At 45.0% G+C, this 18,018-nt stretch overlaps 1 protein-coding gene across 16 annotated transcripts in view; it reads left to right on the top strand.

Annotated features, from left to right (window-relative positions):
* Nucleotides 1-17,813, top strand: part of EXOC7 (exocyst complex component 7) — a 39,926-nt gene extending 22,113 nt beyond the window's left edge. For 3 of the 16 annotated variants that reach the window (XM_043496336.1, XM_038371112.2, XM_043496344.1), the window contains 15 exons: nucleotides 982-1,074; nucleotides 2,202-2,270; nucleotides 3,568-3,713; nucleotides 3,849-4,001; nucleotides 5,051-5,149; nucleotides 5,940-6,002; nucleotides 7,009-7,075; nucleotides 8,885-8,923; nucleotides 10,154-10,219; nucleotides 10,948-11,068; nucleotides 11,560-11,655; nucleotides 12,682-12,745; nucleotides 13,426-13,467; nucleotides 13,606-13,739; nucleotides 14,279-14,518. In XM_043496336.1, coding sequence (XP_043352271.1) covers nucleotides 982-1,074; nucleotides 2,202-2,270; nucleotides 3,568-3,713; nucleotides 3,849-4,001; nucleotides 5,051-5,149; nucleotides 5,940-6,002; nucleotides 7,009-7,075; nucleotides 8,885-8,923; nucleotides 10,154-10,219; nucleotides 10,948-11,068; nucleotides 11,560-11,655; nucleotides 12,682-12,745; nucleotides 13,426-13,467; nucleotides 13,606-13,739; nucleotides 14,279-14,381 — 1,355 coding nt within the window. In that variant the 3' untranslated portion in view covers nucleotides 14,382-14,518. Of the gene's footprint in view, nucleotides 1-981; nucleotides 1,075-2,201; nucleotides 2,271-3,567; nucleotides 3,714-3,848; nucleotides 4,002-5,050; nucleotides 5,150-5,939; nucleotides 6,003-7,008; nucleotides 7,076-8,884; nucleotides 8,924-9,257; nucleotides 9,719-10,153; nucleotides 10,220-10,947; nucleotides 11,069-11,559; nucleotides 11,656-12,681; nucleotides 12,746-13,425; nucleotides 13,468-13,605; nucleotides 13,740-14,278; nucleotides 14,519-15,649; nucleotides 15,785-15,909; nucleotides 16,202-16,274 lie in introns of those variants that run through there. The other 13 variants (XM_043496340.1, XM_038371114.2, XM_043496342.1 and 10 more) reach the window with 9 other exon arrangements.
* The last annotated feature ends 205 nt before the right edge of the window (nucleotides 17,814-18,018 follow it).

Genomic DNA, 18,018 nt, shown 5'->3' with positions numbered 1-18,018 from the left:
TGTGTATGTATCTGTGGGGTTTTCTGTTAATGTTCATACCATGAGCTAAAACTAACCTTTCCATATGTAAGCAGTGCTTAGTTTACACTTGACACTTTAATGCTTTCTGTTTTGTGCTTGCAGTGCTTCCTAGCCAGGGGGTCCAGCACCAGCTATTGTGTAATGCCGTCTGTTGTATTTTTTTAATATTAATTGTCTTTTTCTGTGGCTTAATTGATTTGCAGTTCCTCAAAAGGATAGTGTCCTGGTGATTGCCTTCACCCTGCCCCCTTTAACTCTAGAACTAGGGAAGGGGGATGAGCAGATTCTGTGCCCTAATCACTCTTTAGCTACTGGTGCCTGATGCTGTTGTTGTTAGCCCTTTTACTGCAAGAGATTCTTCTTCACCTCCGCTGTTAGAATCCTCGTTGATCCACACTGAGCATGCTCATAAAACACCTCCCCGGGTGGGCATATCTTTCTGTAGCGTTAATTGCCTGTCAGGTTTCTTGTTGTGTAGTAAAGGTCACTGGATGCCCTTGGTTTGTGGGGGACTGTTGGTGGATAATATGAAGGTTTGGACTGATCGTGAGTACCTGCTTTCACACAGCAGGGAATTGTGGTCTTAAGCCTTTTGTGCCCAAGTTCAATCAAAGTGTCCCTGGAGGGATGTTTCCTGGCCTCCTTTCTCAGCAGATTTGACCTTTCTCCCATCCCCAGTACCTCCGAAGCATGTTGAAGCTGATTCCACAGTGCTTGGTTTGAGTTCTGCCTTCTCAAGTAAGAAGGAAGCCACAGATTTGGATAGGCCATTGTGTTGGCACAATGTTGGCATTGTGTTACCCAGTTTGGGGTTCTTGTTTGTGTACTGAGCATGCTCACTGTTACCCATTATAATCTCACTGGGTTGCAATGACTAGCACTGGTGGAGGGCTGCTGGTGTGTTTTTCTCACTCATTTCCTAGGTCGTCTTGTCTCTTCTCTTTGTGGCTCTGGTGACAGGCACGATCCGGAAGGCTCAGAACCTTCTGAAACAGTATTCTCAGCATGGTCTAGATGGGAAAAAGGGGGCCTCTAACCTCATTCCTATGGAAGGTAATCACATCTCTCACTTCTTCACCCTTGGATCTTTACTATATATCAGATCTACTTCCACAGGCAGGGCTTCCATTAGCCCACAGCCTCACTGTGTGGGTAGTGTTAACCTTTATCCTACGGGATCGTGGGGTAACTTGACAAAGGAGCTACACTGATTGAAAAGTGTTAATTTGTGTTAGACTCAAAACATGGTAGAAGATAAAGGAATGGAGCATTAAAACCAGGGTAGCAAGCCATTCTTCAGCTGGCTCTGTAAGGTCATGGGCCATCTGATCTTGGAAAAGTCAATCCATTATACAGTTGGCTGGCTAAGGGAAGCTCTGCTCTGCCTTAGTGACATCCCCCTTGGTGTTTCCGTCTTTGTTTCACTTTGCCTGAACTTTAAGAAGGCTTCAGATTGGTAGTGGCCCTTCCAACCCTGATAAGAATGTGTCACACCAGCACCTGCCCAAGATCCAATTTGCTGTTGTCCTCCTCCTCACAGAGGAATGCACAAAAGGCAGCTACAAGCAAGTTTGCCCCTGCATCCCGAAATGTCGTCCCTGGCTCTGCTGTCTGCTTGGGGACTTGAACACGATAGGCAAGCAGAGAGATCACTTGCTTTAAAATATCTTTAGGCTTTTTCTATTCCTGTAACAATAAAGAGATCAGCTCGAAGGAAATGATTGCAGCTTCATCTGCATATAGATATTTTCACCTATGTTTTAGTTCACACAACTGTAAAGGGGACCCCAGGAGCTACAATTACCCTTTCAAAAACACTTCCCAAATACTGAGTGGCAGAGGTGACTGTCTGAGTTCTGGCTCTTAACAGCCAATGTGCAAATTGGATTCCCCATGCCCACTGTGTCAGGTAGAGCTTGTGCCAAGGGGTGTGAAGGGCATCTTGGGCTTGGCAAATGACATGTCTGGTTCACACTTCCCATCAGACTTCAAAGGGCTACTCCTGCTATGGTGCCCGGAAAGGGGACGTGGGTGGGCTTTCCAGGACAGCATGTGTGTATAGGTTTCTGACAGACTGAATAACCAAAGCTTCAAGTGGCTTCCGGCCTGCGTGAGCATCCATGCTGTATCCACCCTGGATAAACTGAGCCTTCTGTTTGTGCCGGCTGACATCTCACTAGGTCATGAGCATGATTTACGAGTTAAACACCTTTCCGATACCCTGAACGACAAGCATGGGCCAGCTGCTGGTAAGTACCGCGTCGTAATAACAAGCTGGCTAATGTCCCTTCTTTTCAGCATGTTTCGCGGGGTCTCTTAGCCAGTGACTTTCCTTCCATGTGGGCAGTCATGGAGTAGGGGCCATCTCTGGTTATAAAGCTTTGCTCTTGTCCGTTCAAGAGAACTTGTTCCTACTAGGCATGCATGCCCTACTCTCTAAAGCAGGGGTCCCCAAACTTTGCCCAACCAAAGATTATCATCTGTCTGGAGGGCTGTTCCTGTCTCATAGAAAATGGAACAGATTGCAGCTACTGGTTTCCTCAGTACTGAGAAGGAGCCAACAAACCACAGGTCCCAGCATGCAATGCTCCATTTTGGTCCTTTCTAGTCTGTAGATCACAATTTTAGAATTGTGTGTCATGTTTGTGCCAGACTTTGAGCATCCCTGTTACAGGCTGACCTAAGGGACTTCCATCAGTATGATGGAGTGACTCTATTTCCATCACATGCCGCAGATATTGGGTTGGAAAGGAGCTGTGTATAGTGTCTGGGAGAAGCCAGCCCCTCTCCGGTTTTCTCGCTGTGTAGCAGTTACAGGTAGACTCTTCAAATAGCAGATGATTTAAGAGTTCCTGGCTGTCCTGTGTGCACATCCAGCCCCATGTGGCAAATCTCATGCATAACCATTCTGACATTCCAGGAACATAGGATTTAAATGTCCTCCTGCACTCTAGTACTGAGCTGCTCTCCATGGGGAGCAGATGTCTTCCAGCGAAGCGTTGCATTTCCAGAAATGCTGATTCACAATGGCAGTAGTTCATCAGCGTGAGGGGTGGAAACCATTTAAACTCACTAAAAATAAAACCAGAGAAGGTGTTGAATAATTCACTGCAGTCCTCTCATCCCTTCCCAGTCTTAGAACAGCTTGTTCCTACCCCTAATAAATGTAGTCAAAACCCTGCAGTCCTGGTAGAAAACATCTCCAATATGAGCTTTGTTGTGATGCTGGAGAGAGCAAGTGGCACCCCTGCGTCCCCGTTTCCATAGCTTGAAACCTCCATGTACGCTCATTACTGGGTGTGTGCAACTTTTAGGAGCAAATTTTATGGGGCAGGGTCTGTGGCACAGTCTTGGGATCTGTACTTAGACTGGTCACATTTGCACATGACTTTAAAGTGAAATATCTGAACTGTCTGCTCCAGAGGAAACCCAGAGAGCTGTATGTAAACCAGGGTCTTGGAATGAGAAATGTCATTGGTGGGGTCAATGCGACCCTGGAGGGATCAGTACGGGCCTGGCTCTCATAAATTTGTGCTGTTCCCACAGGGAGGGATGACATGTTGGACATTGAGATTGATGCGTACATTCACTGTGTTAGCGCCTTTGTGAAACTGGCCCAGAGCGAGTACCAGCTCCTGACAGAAATCATCCCAGAGCACCACCAGAAGAAGACCTTTGACTCCCTCATTCAGGTCCCTTAAGCTCATCACCTTGGTTTGATTTGTATTGTTTGGTTTGCAGAACCATTCCCTGCCTATTTCCCTCTGTTTACCTGGTGCTTCCTGAGTGGAAGACTCATCCTCCTGTTTCTGGTGGTTGTCTTGTAGGAGTCTCTGGATAACCTGATGATAGAAGGGGATAACATTGTCTCTGCAGCCCGGAAGGCCATCATTCGGCATGACTATTCAGCTGTGCTCACCATCTTCCCCATCCTCAGACACCTGAAGCAGACGAAGCCAGAGTTCGATCAAGTCTTACAGGTGGGTGGTGACTGGAGAAAGTCCTGCAGCTTTGTCTGTAGTGCTTCTTAAGTGACTTTTACAATAGCCAAAAATATTAAAAACCTTAGAACAGAACCCAACCAGCGATATGGTTGTGCCACTCACTAACATGCAGTAGACCCAGCTTGGAGTCCCAGTTTCTCGTTCCCTGAGACATCAAGGACTGGGAATGATGCAAAGGCAGTTTGCTCTATCCCTGGAGAAAGGAGAATCGTACATCAGTTAGTAACAGTTCTCTCCAGTTAAAGTAGTAATTTGGAGCTCAGATACCAGGTGACGGGCTATGTCTAGGTTCTTGTACCACACCTCCGACCACGTCTGAGGTCATTAATCTTCAATACCATTGAATCTAGTTAAGAATGTGCTCTTAAGGAAGTCTTCTCATGTCATCTGAAAGGCTAGTTGTTCTGAGGAGGGGCCTAGCAGATGATGGTGTTAAATAGAGGCTCTTTTAGGTCAGAGGTTGGTGGATTAAGCTCATTTGTAACTGCTATAAATGGGCTTAAAAACTACAATGTGCCACTCAGCTGCAAAAAGACTCTCCAGGGGCCAGGCACTATGTCCAGCTTTGGTGAGGCTCCTTATCATTGCATTGGGTTCAGCTGTTAGAGTGCCTCCTCCCCCACGCTGGTCAGTTTGAGCAAAGAGTCACTCTTTTTTCCAAAGGACACCCCTCCTCCACCCCCCTCCCCATTCCTGCATGGTTGGAGATTGGTGGCCACAATGTGTAGCCTCATGGCTTCAAGTGTTTTAAGATGGGAAATCAATAAATTATAAGATGGGGATTCAGCTCTAGGCTCATTTGGGACTTCCCCTCTGCTGCCAGCTGAACCAATCAGTGGCATTTCTGATGAGAATCTATGATTTACTAGACTGTAAATATTCTTCCAGCGAAGTCCCACCACTAAGAGAATTGAGACTGAGAGATGCCCTGAGGGATGATGGGAAGGTCAGATGGTGGGTGAAAGGGGAGGTAGTGACAGCCATCTTCACTGAGACATCTTATGCCATGCACTGGGCCATTCCAGGGCACTGCAGCCAGCACAAAGAACAAGCTTCCTGGGCTGATCACCTCGATGGAAACCACAGGTGCAAAAGCACTGGAGGACTTTGCAGACAACATTAAGGTAACTTCCACTCCACTGGTCTCTTCTTCGGTAACCTAAGAGAATCACCAGGCTGAACTGTGGCGATATTATGTTAATTAACAATGACCTGAGTTCAGCTTCCTGTTTCTTCTGCAAGATGGCAACCTTACCAACAACTTAAGTAATTCAAGAGCTGCATTCCCTTCATTGCCTTAGGTATCAGTTGCAAAAGAAATGCAGAGTGCTGACTTGTTAGGGTAAGGAGGAATAGACTTTGCTAACCCTTGTTTTAAAATGTATTTATAATAAGGCTGCATATAATGCAGTTCTCTGTTTAATGTCCCTAATGCACAGTATTGCAAATCATTTTACAGGGAAAGCCAAGACTGCACATACGTTTTGAAAATGACCTGAGATCTTTTTTTTTTTTTAATAAGAAAATATTTAGTTAAATTTACGTGCCCAAATTTTGAAACAGTCTCCAGCTAAAGGGAGAGTTCTCGCTAAATCAATCCATTAACATTGGTGAACCGAACTTATGATGACCATAAGATAGTCTTTAATGAATCCATACGTTTTGGAGCAAGCAGGTTGTGCCTTTAGCTGTCTTTTTCCACCTTTGCTATGGACTGCTTTGAAGTTGTAGCCTCTGGTCACCAGTAGATGGGGTTGTGAGCATTAGGGTGAGGACAGTATTGAGGAAGCTTGGAAAAACAACCTTGTCAATATACTTGCCTGAAAAGCAATGTTTTTTATTTTTAAAAAAAATTTTTTTTTTTTTTACTTTCATTAACCATTTTATCTGTATCTTTCTCTCCTCCCCTGTAAGAATGATCCAGACAAGGAGTATAACATGCCGAAAGATGGGACAGTTCATGAACTCACCAGCAATGTATGTGGCAATGATCTGAAACATCCCTTTATAAAATCCACTCCTCTCTTCCTGCTAACATCAGTCCCCCAGAGGCCAGTATCTCTGTTTCAACAGGAGCAGCAGGGGAATTGCATGTGTTTAAATTAGGCTGTCTTTGATATCAGTAGAAGAATTATTTGGCTTCCATTAAGAGATTAGGTTTCATGGTTTCTAGATTCCTGCACTGGTTTCTTCCCCAAGGCATTAGGGTAGTATATGGGATGTGAGAGGCTGGGGCTGCAATTAAAGGTTTCTATGTGTCCCACCAAACCTGGGAGATCTGAAGATAAGATGCAGTGCTTGGACATTGCACAAATATAACATATACTTAGTCAACAGCCTGGAAAATGCCTGTTTTTATTGCTAAGCAGGATGGCAACTGTCAGTATGTGGATGGGAGACTTCCAGGAAAAACAGAACTGCAGGATATAATGTTGGTGATTCAGTACATAGCGCTCTTCCCTGACGGTCTTTACAGAACCAGTGTCCCAGCGTGTTAGAGGGCTCTGTGCTGCTGCTGGAGATGCCATGAAACCAATTCCCTGAACTCTTTTACATGTTAATTATCAAATGGTAATTCTTGGAAAGGGAGACCAACTTCAGTGGCTTGGCCAAACTCCAGCTGTAGCTATATCCTTCTGCCAAAATTCCCCCTTTACTTACTATTAAATACGTTCTTCCTCTTCACTTCTAGTCCTAAACTGTAGTGTAGCTGTGTACAGTTAAAGAGGTGCTGTCTTCCACCCTGGAGATGACTGCATTTCAGGTGACCTTTGTACAGTTGGTACCTGTGTAGGTTTATAAAGTGCTTTGAGAGCCGACAAAATGTTGTTAAATACCACTTTAAATGAGTGTACTGTTTCTTGCAGGTTTGTGGCTGACTTTATGTGGGCGAGGGCATCTTTGTTGTGTTTAATAAGGGAGGATAAGAAACCCAATGTGAATTCCGTTTGACTTTTCCTCTCTATTCCCCCCTCTCTTGAAGGCCATTCTCTTCCTGCAGCAGTTGCTGGATTTCCAGGAGACAGCAGGCGCCATGCTGGCATCCCAAGGTACATGCATGGGACTCCCTGGCTGCAGGGGTGACTTTCCTACAATGTTTGAGCCATTTTCCTGAAGGTTAAACCTCCTTAACAAGAACTCTCATTAGCATGCCAGCTTTTCCTCTGCCAATAGGTTGTCTTATCGGTTGATCTGCCATGACATGATTCCTGGAGAGCTCAAGGGGATCTGCAGTTGGTTCCCTTTTCGCCTTCTAGATGTGCTGCCATCATGCACAACTGGATTACCTTTACTCTCTAGCTATGAAGTGAGGTAGAGTAAGATGGCTAACAAATGGCCTGTCCTATAAAGAATAGGCAAGGCAGATCAGTGCAGATCTAATCTCTAGAGTGAATTATAGAATAATAGTTGTTCCAGCTGAGTTCCTGGTAATGAGGTTTGACTAATGAGGAACTGCATTTTACCTGTCATGTTCACACTATGCCCCCTCATGCAGTCATCTCTCATTAACAGCAGTCAGAATATTCATATCAGTGGCTAACCCATCTCAGCAACTATCTCCTCAGCAAACCATCATTTCCTCCTCCACTCTAACACCTGCTCTCTTTCCCTGATAAACTGGTTCATGGCGAAAGACATCTGTGGCGTTAACTCTTTCATTGACCAAACAGATGGTGCAAATTCAATTTTCTTGTTTGTTTCCTGAAAGGTGAGGCTCACGTTATTTACTAAAGGGAGGGAAAGTGCAGCTGTGTCACAGGGAAGACAATTGTAGTAGGAGACCATACAAAAAGCTTACAATTGCCTTTAGGGTGGTTCATATACTGAAATGCCTGGGAAACCATCAGACGGAAGCTCATTCAATTTTTAAATATAACAAATCGTCCCATCAGGTGTAGAAAGATGGTGGTGGAAGTCAGCAGGAAAAAATGCTGCGTCAGTGAGTTTACTCAGTAAAATGATAGGTCAGAATAATTACAGACCTTTGCAGGCTTCCAGAGCTGATAACTCAGCTTGGCAACTGGTGCCTCAGAACTGCCAGTGAATCGTGACCAAAGTATTATAGCCTGTCCTGTCTCTCTTCCAGGATCCCCAGTGTCAAAGCCCTCGTCTGCCTTTGCCGATAGTGTTCTCATGCAGCACCAACAACATGAGGGAATTCTATCATTGAATCAAAGAAATTAGCCCTGCTGCCATAGGTAGTCTAGCCCAGCACAGGGTACCTAACCCAGCCGGTGCAGAGTTGCTCATCTCAGTAGAGTTTTCTATTGCTGTGGCCACTCTCTTAATTCTGTCCGAAGTGATTGGCTGGTGTTTTGCTCTGGTGAAACATTTCACTCAGACACGAATGTTTTCACCTGAGGACAAATAAGTGTGGTGCACACCAACACCAGCTCTCCGCCTGCATTGAACAATACCCAGGCAGACTCTGTCTCATCCACTTGTATTCTAGAAAGGGTATGTAGCTCACACTAAGGGAGGGGGCCAGAGCCACTCAGTTCTATTCAGCAGTACCCAGTTTGCTTGGGGGACCAATCCCACTGAAATAATTGACTTTAACAGGAGTTTGGTCAGGCCCTTGGTGATACTTTTTATCCTCTGAGTGATGACAGTGTTACGTTACATCCTGCCTTGCCCTAGTACAAAATATACATTTCCTCCTTCATCTCAGCACCATTTCTGTGGTCTTGAAGGAGCGAATCCTGCCTGCTCTGCCATCAGCTCCGTGGTTGCTCTGTGTTAATATCTGCTTTGTTCCCCTTGAAGGGATGGTGGTCTCTAACCTGTCTTTTTGCACTTTGCATTTCTTTCTCTCTCCTCCCTCCCCTTTTCTCTCTGCTCTACCTTAAACTTTGTAGTTCTTGGGGACACATACAATATTCCTTTAGATCCCAGAGGTAAGCAGAGTGTGTGCGTTACCCACTCGACCTGTTATATCACCTTTGACTATAGTTGCATATTGCTGTTGATTCTTAAACCAATATCTAATGATTCAAAATCAGTTGTCTTTTAAAAAATGAATAACCCAGAAGCTCCCTGACTCAGTGGGAGAGGGGAGTCAGTGTTGTATTACAGTGAACATGTGGATGTAGCTGCTAATTTGCAGGGAGGATGTTAGTTAAAATGGGATAAAGTCTGTATTGTTGCACTGAATTCTCTCTGTTATGCTGCTGGGGACAGGCTTTTCCAGGGGGAGTTGGCCCAATTGTTCTGTCATACTGTCCTTTGCAGACCCAGCTCTTTTTTTGACAACTGTCCAGACTTCTTACAGCAGGAAAGACCCTCTTCGCTTCATTGGCGGCTCCACCAGACCCGGCTCCACCAGACCCAGCTCCAAAAGCAGTTTGGGATTTTGTTACAAACTCAAAAGGATCCCAATCCTTCAAGCAAACTTGGTCTGGCTTACAGCCATGCAGAATTCTATGGGCCAAGTTTTCCGAGTGGCCTCTGTTGGACTCTGCTCACACACTGTTTCCTGACCGTGTGGCCTGCAGAAGAATATTTGTGTGTGCACTTTTAAAACATTTGCACATGCAGGCAATAGAATTTACTCAAGCCAAGGCTATCACCTGTGTGGATGGGGTATGGTACTTGAACAGTGCTTGTGCAGAGCCCGGGCAGGCTATTATCAGCAAGGGTGGTGTTAGCTGAAACTTTCCAGAGTGCTGCTGCTTGTTTGGATTAAGTTGCAGGTACAGTACAATAGGTGCTTGCTATTAAGAAAAATAACTTCTCTGTTCCTTGGTTGAGAACATCTAGTGCTAAAAAAAGACCTTTTATTACATTCAGTTGCTCGATTTCTGATTAATAGGGTGTCTTCTGTATCTCAGTTCCTATTCTCTTAATCTTAAAATGATAGTAAAGAAGGAATAGGTCTGTCCCGTAGCATGGCTTTCTAGCAGTTGGTGCAAATACTGGGGTCAAACTGAGTGCAGTCTGTCCTTTCTTGTTCTAAATAATCTGATGCGTATCTGGGGTGAGGAGGGAGAGTAATTTTCATTGACAACTTGAGTCTGGCTTTATAATTTCATAGCAACAATAAAATGACTTGTTTGAGTAGAGGCAGACTAACCAAACCAGGCCCCTTGGGTGGCATGTTAACTGGTTTAAGATTCTTTTCCTTACAGAGACCAGCTCTTCAGCTAGCAGCTACAGTTCTGAATTTAGCAGACGACTGCTCAGCACCTACATCTGTGAGTACCATGCACAGCTCTCCCTCAATTGCTTTCTTCACACCTCTGCTTGTGCTCCGCGAGGCATGTTCGGACTGTTCAGATGGGTGGCACAGCTAAGGCTGTTGTAGTTGCCGTTTAAGTTATTGACTGGTAATTCTGGCCTGGGACCAAAGTGCCAGACTATTACTGAATTCAGCATGCAGCAGCCACTTAGATGGGGCATGTCAGCATTAAACTTGGTTGATGTCAGAAGACAGGTCCTGGGCCAAATTTAGCCCTGGCACAAACAGATGGAATACTCCTTGACTTCAGTGAGAGCAGTGGCTGCTGATGCAAGGGCCAAATTTGGTCCTCTGCTGCTAATGGAATCCACGATGGCATGCAATATATGGAGATGCCACTGTAGGAAATGGTGCAGCAGGGGTACGACCTCTTGTGGAGCTCTCAGCTGCTCCTTGAAGGAAATGGTTGCATGAATACTAGGAATTGTGTGCGGGAACTTCAGACAAGGTAGATGTACAGTTGTGTGCATTTTGCACGCCTAATTCGTGTCCACTGTTTTGATTACATCTACAAATTATTAAGAAGATTTGCATGCAGTAGATGTATGCTCAGTTGTGCACCTAAAGATTCTGAAAACTGAGCCCTGTATGTTATCTTCTGTAATAACAAGGCATTGTGGGCAATCATCTTCTGCAGTCTTGATTAAAAATCCTTTGTCCTCTATTGTGTTTTTTCTCATTAAGGCAAAGTATTGGGCAACTTGCAACTAAACCTTCTCAGTAAATCCAAGGTTTATGAGGACCCAGCTTTGAGTGCCATCTTCCTGCACAACAACTACAATTACATCCTTAAATCCCTTGAAAAGTAAGTGCATCTCTGGACAAATCTCTGTGCATTCCAAACAGACTGAATTTCACTGCTGTGGGGACTTTAGGTTGAGTGTTTTGGGGGGTTCCCCCCCCTTTTTTAACTCCAATAAGTTGAATGCATTTCCTCACTGGTTTATCTTCTCTGGTATTTTTTCCCCCTTTGAAACTGCCCTTTGAAGTCTTTCTTACATTGCACAAGAGGGAGGAAAAGAAGAGCACCAGACAGGGCTTTGAGTGCATCAGAGTCTTTCATTTTCTCAGCAGTAAGAATCCAGCGCTGGAAAGCATCCAGCTTGGAGCAATTTCTGTGTCCTGGCTTGTGTGTTCTGACTGTTGTCACTCCAAAATGGGGGATTGTTAATTTAAAAAGGGCCAAGGGGCCTTGCTAATGAAGGTTTGAAACCCCACCACCCAATTAGCAACAGTGGATTGGCAGGAGATGAGCTGGTTTGTGGTGTTTGATAAGCTCTTCTCTCCTTCTACCAGGTCTGAGCTAATCCAGTTGGTGGCCGTGACTCAGAAAACAGCAGAGAGGTCTTACAGGGAGCACATTGAGCAGCAGATCCAGACCTACCAGCGCAGGTCAGGAGGGATTGTCTTTTCTCTTTCCTTAGCCCTCATTATGGCTTGAGAGACCGTCTACTCTCTGTATAGACCTTAATGCCCAGTCCTAACTGAGTGGTGGGAGAGAACAGTATAAAAGGGAACCACAAACAATATGATTTGAAAGAGTTTAACATAGTATGGGAAGTGTTCATCATGGAAAGACATCTGGACATGTGATGTGGAAACTGCCCACTTTATCTAGCCCCAAGGAGAGTATGTACTAGCTTTCTGAGAGATTCCTTGCTGGATAACTCGCTGTCTATAGATAATAAGGGATAGCTAATAAGACAGAAAATATCATAATGCCTCTATATAAATCCATGGTATGCTCACATTTTGAATACTGCATGCCGATCTGGTCACTTCATCTCAAAAAAGATACCTTAGAATTGTAAAGGTATAGAGACGGGCAACAAAATTATTAAGGGTGTGGATCAGCTTCCACGTTAGGAGAGATTAAAAGGACTGGGTCTTTGCAGCTTGGAAAAGAGAGGACTAAGATGGAATACGATACAGGTCTATAAAATCTTAACAGATGTGGAGAAAGTGAACAAGGAAGTGTTGTTTTACTCCTTCTCATAACCAGGGGTCGCCCAAAGAAATGAATCAGCAGAAAGTTTAAAACAAACCAAAGGAAGTACTTCTTCACATGATGCACAGTCAACCTGTAGAACTCATTGCTAGGGGATGTTCTGAAGGCCAAAACTATAACAGGGCTCAAAAAAGAACTAAATAAATTCATGGAGGATAGATCCATCAATGGCTATTAGCCAGCATAGTCAGGGTTGCAACCCCATGCTCTGGGTGTCCCTAGCCTCTGTTTGCCAGAAGCTGGGAGTAGACGACGGGATAGATCACTCAATGATTGCCTGTTCATTCCCTCTGAGGCACCTGGCATTGGCCACTGTCGGAACACAGGATAGCGGGTTAGATGGACCATTGGTTTAACCCAGAGTGTCTGTTCTTATGTCTGTAATGCATCCCCTCTCGTGTCAATTGCAGCTGGTTAAAAGTAACAGAATACATCTCGGAGAGAAACTTGCCTGTCTTTCAATCGGGAGTCAAGGTGAGGTGATAAGGATGAATTTCAGATAATGGAAATCAGCCAAAGTATTTCCCCTGCTATATATAGATTTTAAAATCCAGGGAGAATGTCTCTGGAAAGCAGTAATACTACAGGAAGGCAGAGTTACGTTGTGGAGAGTGCATTGGGAATCAGGCTTGGGGTCTGTTTTCTCCTGTCACAGATTTACTGTGTGACTGTGGTCAAATCCCTTCACAGCACGGTGCCTCGGTGTCTCTCTCTGAAACTGGGCAAGATGATACTACTTCACCTTGTAAAACTTCTGAGAGCATAGCACAACTACTCTACATGCACAGTAATACTTGTCCTGGCCCCAAATTTCCCTCCCTAAATAATCTTTAGATGAGTGACATTCGTTGAAAGTGGGATTCTCTCCTCCCCAACATGTTCCCGTTCCTGAGTCCTAACTAAAGCATGTAAGACAAACTTCCAGGAGAGAGTTGGTGTGGGGAGTGGGAGCCAGTGAATGATGATAAAGATGGCACCATGTGGGTGGTGGGATTCTAAAAGCCTTTCAGAGGCTCTTGAGGAATAAAACATTTGGCTTTTTCTCCTGAGGCTGGTCAGTCCAGGTGGAGATAAACAGGAATTCAGAGAGTGAGCAGCAGTGAGGACATTTATACTGGGAGGGGGAAATAACATCTCTTCTTCTCTCCTCACAGCTCAAGGATAAGGAGAGGCAGATGATAAAGGAGCGTTTTAAGGTAAGAAGCCTTTGTGGGGCCAGAGAACTTTCCCTGGATCAGTGCTAACCCTGAACTGTGCTTGCCTGGCACAATGCGCCATATGAAACTTGGACACAGATGTGTCTCCTAACCTTTTTCTCCTGTTTTAATGGAAAGGGTTTCAATGACGGCCTGGAGGAGCTGTGTAAAATCCAGAAGGCCTGGGCCATCCCTGACATGGAGCAGAGGGACAAAATCCGCAAGGCCCAGAAAACCATTGTGAAAGAGACCTACAGTGCCTTCTTACACAGGTGACCACTCTTCTCCAGGAGCAGTGTCCTCTGTCCTGGTTCTTCTGGGGATATGTTGAGTTCTCCTGGGCCCAGAACAAACCAAAAGTGAGGCAGTTTGCTGCACTCTGACTTTCCAAAGCCATCCTCAGCTCTGTATAATATGCCCTTGAGATTCTGCAAGCTGAGGTTGGCTGATATGATTGTTCTCAGTTAGATCGCGGCATTTATAAATGGCTTCTAACTGCAAGACGACTGGTGGCTATGTTCTAGCTAGTGCAAAGCTGGGCTCCATTGAGAAATCTCTTGATATTAATGGAAACCCAGGAATACCCATTTGAACCAACCCTGCTAGAAGGTATTCTTGCTGTGAAGAGCTCTACCCAAGTGTCTGTCACCCTCTCAAACTGAAGATGTGGGAGCTGGAATATTGTTTCTCTGGGAGGGGGACAGAAGCAGAGCAGCATCGGATGGTAGTGAAAAGGGAAGTCCCAGCTGCTGTGGCTTTGCGCAGTGTCCGTTGTGTGTCACACTGGGGTTGTTTTGCTTGCCCTCGGCAGGTATGGCAATGTGCCCTTCACCAAGAATCCTGAGAAGTACATCAAGTATAGAGTTGACCAGGTGGGCGAGATGATTGAGAAGCTGTTCGACACATCAGCATGAACCACTGACTTATCTGGTATGCTCCCATCTGCAAGTCAGTGTTTTCCCAGTCACCTCTGGGCCTCCTTCCCTGCCCCATTCTAGTGGGCTGGTGTTATACTTGTATTTATTGGATTTATAAACATGTGAAAACACTCCATCCTGTCTGCCTTTGCCTTTTTAAAGTGGGTCACGGAGGAAGCTTTTAGATGACAAATGAAATACTCCAGAGTGGTTTCTGTTATGTTCATGCCTCTCCAGATGGAGAGGTTCTTAGTGGAGAGGCAAGATGTGTGAGCTCTGTAAATACTTACCTCCTCAGGGTGAAATCCTTGGTCCTGGTGGAGAATATATGGGTTTGTTTGCAACTTCGATGTGCTAAGAGAAGTGTTCTGGTATCTCAGTTCCCCCTGAGGGATGCTATTCGATCTCTGAGGATTTTCCCATCACTGCACTAAAGTCCATAAGTTGCAAACATATATTAGTCACTGACGATTGTAGAATGTTCTTTTTAGAGCCCAGCAATGTTTCTCTTTTATTGGTAAGCCAGTCCCTGCTAAGTGAGTGGAGAGACTTGTGCTATAGGATAAGGACTATAGGGCGTTTGGATATTATAATGGCGTTTGTTCTATAGTGGAAAAAATTGCAAACTTCTGCTGTATATTTTGAGTCTCTTTCTAGAAGTCTGTGACATAGCTATTTGAAATGGAAAGAAAATCAGGCCCCCAATTATATATGATAAACCTTATAGACTCTCTCTTATCTGGCTTCCTATATACCTGCAAGACAGAAGATCTTCCCCTTACTCTCACGACAGCTGGAATTTAACTCAAGTGCTGGGGCTATGCATCTGCTAATATGGCAGGTTCTGGAACTGACCCGTTTGGGCTCAGTACAAGTACCCAGAAGCCATTATTGTCTTGGCAGGTTTTTGTGCCTTCTGTGAAATGAGTTGGTGATTTTAAGCAGCCACATCTTAGTCGCCCCCTCAGCCACCCTCCTTTTTGGCAATCTTTTCAGAGAGCCCAAGGCCTTGTCTAGGCCATGTAGACGGAACAATCTCCTCCAGTCCATCCTAGTTGCAACACATGTGGCCGTGAACGCTGCCATGTCCCATGCATAATGAAGTCAGTCTCCAATCCAGCACCCTTCACTTGCACTTTCATGTCTTTTTTTTTTTTTTTTAATTAAAATGCCATTTGCCGAGACCCCTTGGCTCTGCCTTTTGTAGAGGTGAATGCAAATCTGCCTCATGTGAGATTACAGTGAGTCTGAGCCTTAACTTCCAGGAGACTAGAGGAGATTCTCGGTGGCTTGACTCTAAAGGGTATTGTCTATGCAGGAGCTGGGCTCAGCAGCTCACATTCACCCACCTGTGTTGCTCATAGAGATGAAGCTCAGATGACAGCTGGTGACATCGCAAAGTTAGTAAAAGAGATCTTACTTGCAGTTACTGTCAGTGCACAGAGGGACATAAAAATGCACTTTCCCATCGCTTTAGAGTGTCACATTGGGGGAATTAATCTTCCACGCCATATCTAACCTTCAGCAGAGGGACAACGACCTGGAGTCACACTTCTGCTTCGTAGCTACGTGACTGCATCCCGTGAAAGAGGGAGCGTGGCTGGAAGGCTTTGGAAGGATGAAAGGGGAACAAGTGTTTTTCACCCCCAGCTCGCCTGATGGCCAGTCCAGATCTTCTGGTCCTGCAGCATGTTGGCTGCAAGCAGCTGAGGGGGAGACAGGGCAGGGACCACAGGCTGTGTGGTGTTATGCTGGTCACTGTACGTTCTCCCTGCTGCGTCTGCTTTTATTCTTCCAGGTTCTGCAACGAGTGTGTGGTGAGTGAGTGTGGGAGGGGACTGGAGGTTCTTCTGAGCACCTGCTAGTGAAATTGTTCTTGTCCCATGACAGCTGATGGTCATACCACGACTGAGGAATTCAGAGGAATCAATGTCAGTTTGTAAATGGCAAGGGCCAAGAGGCTGCTGGATGAGGCTTCTATGATTTTCTTGGGTGCCCTGGCTGCCAGAATCCATTCCACCAGTGGGCATTGGTCAAGCCTTCCTGACCCTGTAGCTGGCCAAGATCAAGGGAAGCCATCTAGGCATTCTGCACTATGGTGTAGGACACAAGGGCTCTTACAGCCATGGTGTAACATCTGCTTGTGTCCTCTTCTCCACTCCTGTGACACTAAGCATCCCTGTATTCACACCCTACATGCTATTGGAATAATCTTGGTACAAAATATGCCTTGTGAAGTATCATTTGAAAACGAATAACTCGCTGATAGTTAATATTCTTGTGTGGTGGAAATACACGACATTGCATTATTATGAATACAGTCTGCAGTTATGATTAAAGTGCGTTTAAACCAGGCATGCCATAGGGAGTTGGAAAACAGGTCTGCCCAGGTCTTGAATACAGATGACGCAGGGTTGAGTAGATAATGGGCTTGCAATTTACATGTGCAGTAAACGGAATTATTAAGCTCCAAGATGGTTGGGGGTCAGCATGTCTAGACCAGCACGTTGGCATGGCAGATAAAGCTAACAAGCGGGGGAAGAGACAGCATGGCTGTACCCAGCAGGAGAGAGACGCTTGGTCTGGGTTTCACTTTTCAGAAGAATCCAGTTCAAAGGTTTACTGGGCTATAAAGACAGGGAGGCTAAATGCTTATTATTTGTAAGCAATTGAATCAACCAATTGAAGGCAATATTTGTGCACCATGTGAGGTCTTTTATGAATGCCTGTAATTCGCTGGTGATTGGTATTGTAAAATGCCTGTATGAATGCTATATGAGGAATGAATACTCATTCATAGTATGTTTTAAAGAGTGTGGCTGAACAAAAGAAGGAATAGTTCCCGCCCAGACTAGGGGAGGGGTAGCTATTTACCTGGTTCCTGTGTAAATTAAGCATGATAGAATCAAAACAATGGAAGCCCCATTTATGTATAGGGGATGGGAAGGCCACAGGAAAGGAAGAAGAGCATGACATCCCCTTCTCTTGAAACAAGGTAATTGAACTTAGAAAGCTATAAGCAAGGACAGAAGCCATCTTTGGCAACCACCGCTAGACAGACATAAGAGGCCAGAATTGGGGCAAGCTGAGAAGATGGGTCCTTCAACCTCAAGGAGGGGGGCTTGAAGTCTCTGGAAGTGAAGATAGGTGAGAAACCTGTTTAGGCAAAGATCGTTCACCTAAGAAGACAAGGGGAGCCAGCACCTTGGACTTGGTGGAAGGTCTTGACTGAGGGAAAGTCAGCCATGACTGGGAAGAAAAATGGCTGGTGAGAGAAACCATCTGGAACAAAGGCTGTATCTTGCTAAATTAAGCTTTAGACTTTAGAAGCATGTTTTGTTTTGTTGTAACTATCTTCTTTCCTTATTCTTGAACTCACTTAATCCTATGTATATTTTGTTAATGCATTTATTTCATTTTTACCGTAAACCAACTCAGTGCGGTGTTTAAAGGGAAGGGCGTATTGACTCCCAGTTTAGTTCATAAGCTGGCATGTGTTTTTGTGTCTTTAGAGGAAAAAAAATAACCATATTAGTTCACTGACCTGGCTAGGAGAGGGCTGGACATTACAGAGTACATGGGTGTTGGGAAAATTCGGGTCTGGGAGTGCATTGGGGTCACCTGTAAGTTGTAG

The sequence above is a fragment of the Dermochelys coriacea genome, chromosome 14 (assembly GCF_009764565.3).
Source record: "Dermochelys coriacea isolate rDerCor1 chromosome 14, rDerCor1.pri.v4, whole genome shotgun sequence".
NCBI lineage: Eukaryota > Metazoa > Chordata > Testudines > Dermochelyidae > Dermochelys > Dermochelys coriacea.
The sequence above is the reverse complement of the archived record's forward strand: the minus strand, read 5'-3'. Positions and strand labels throughout refer to the sequence as shown.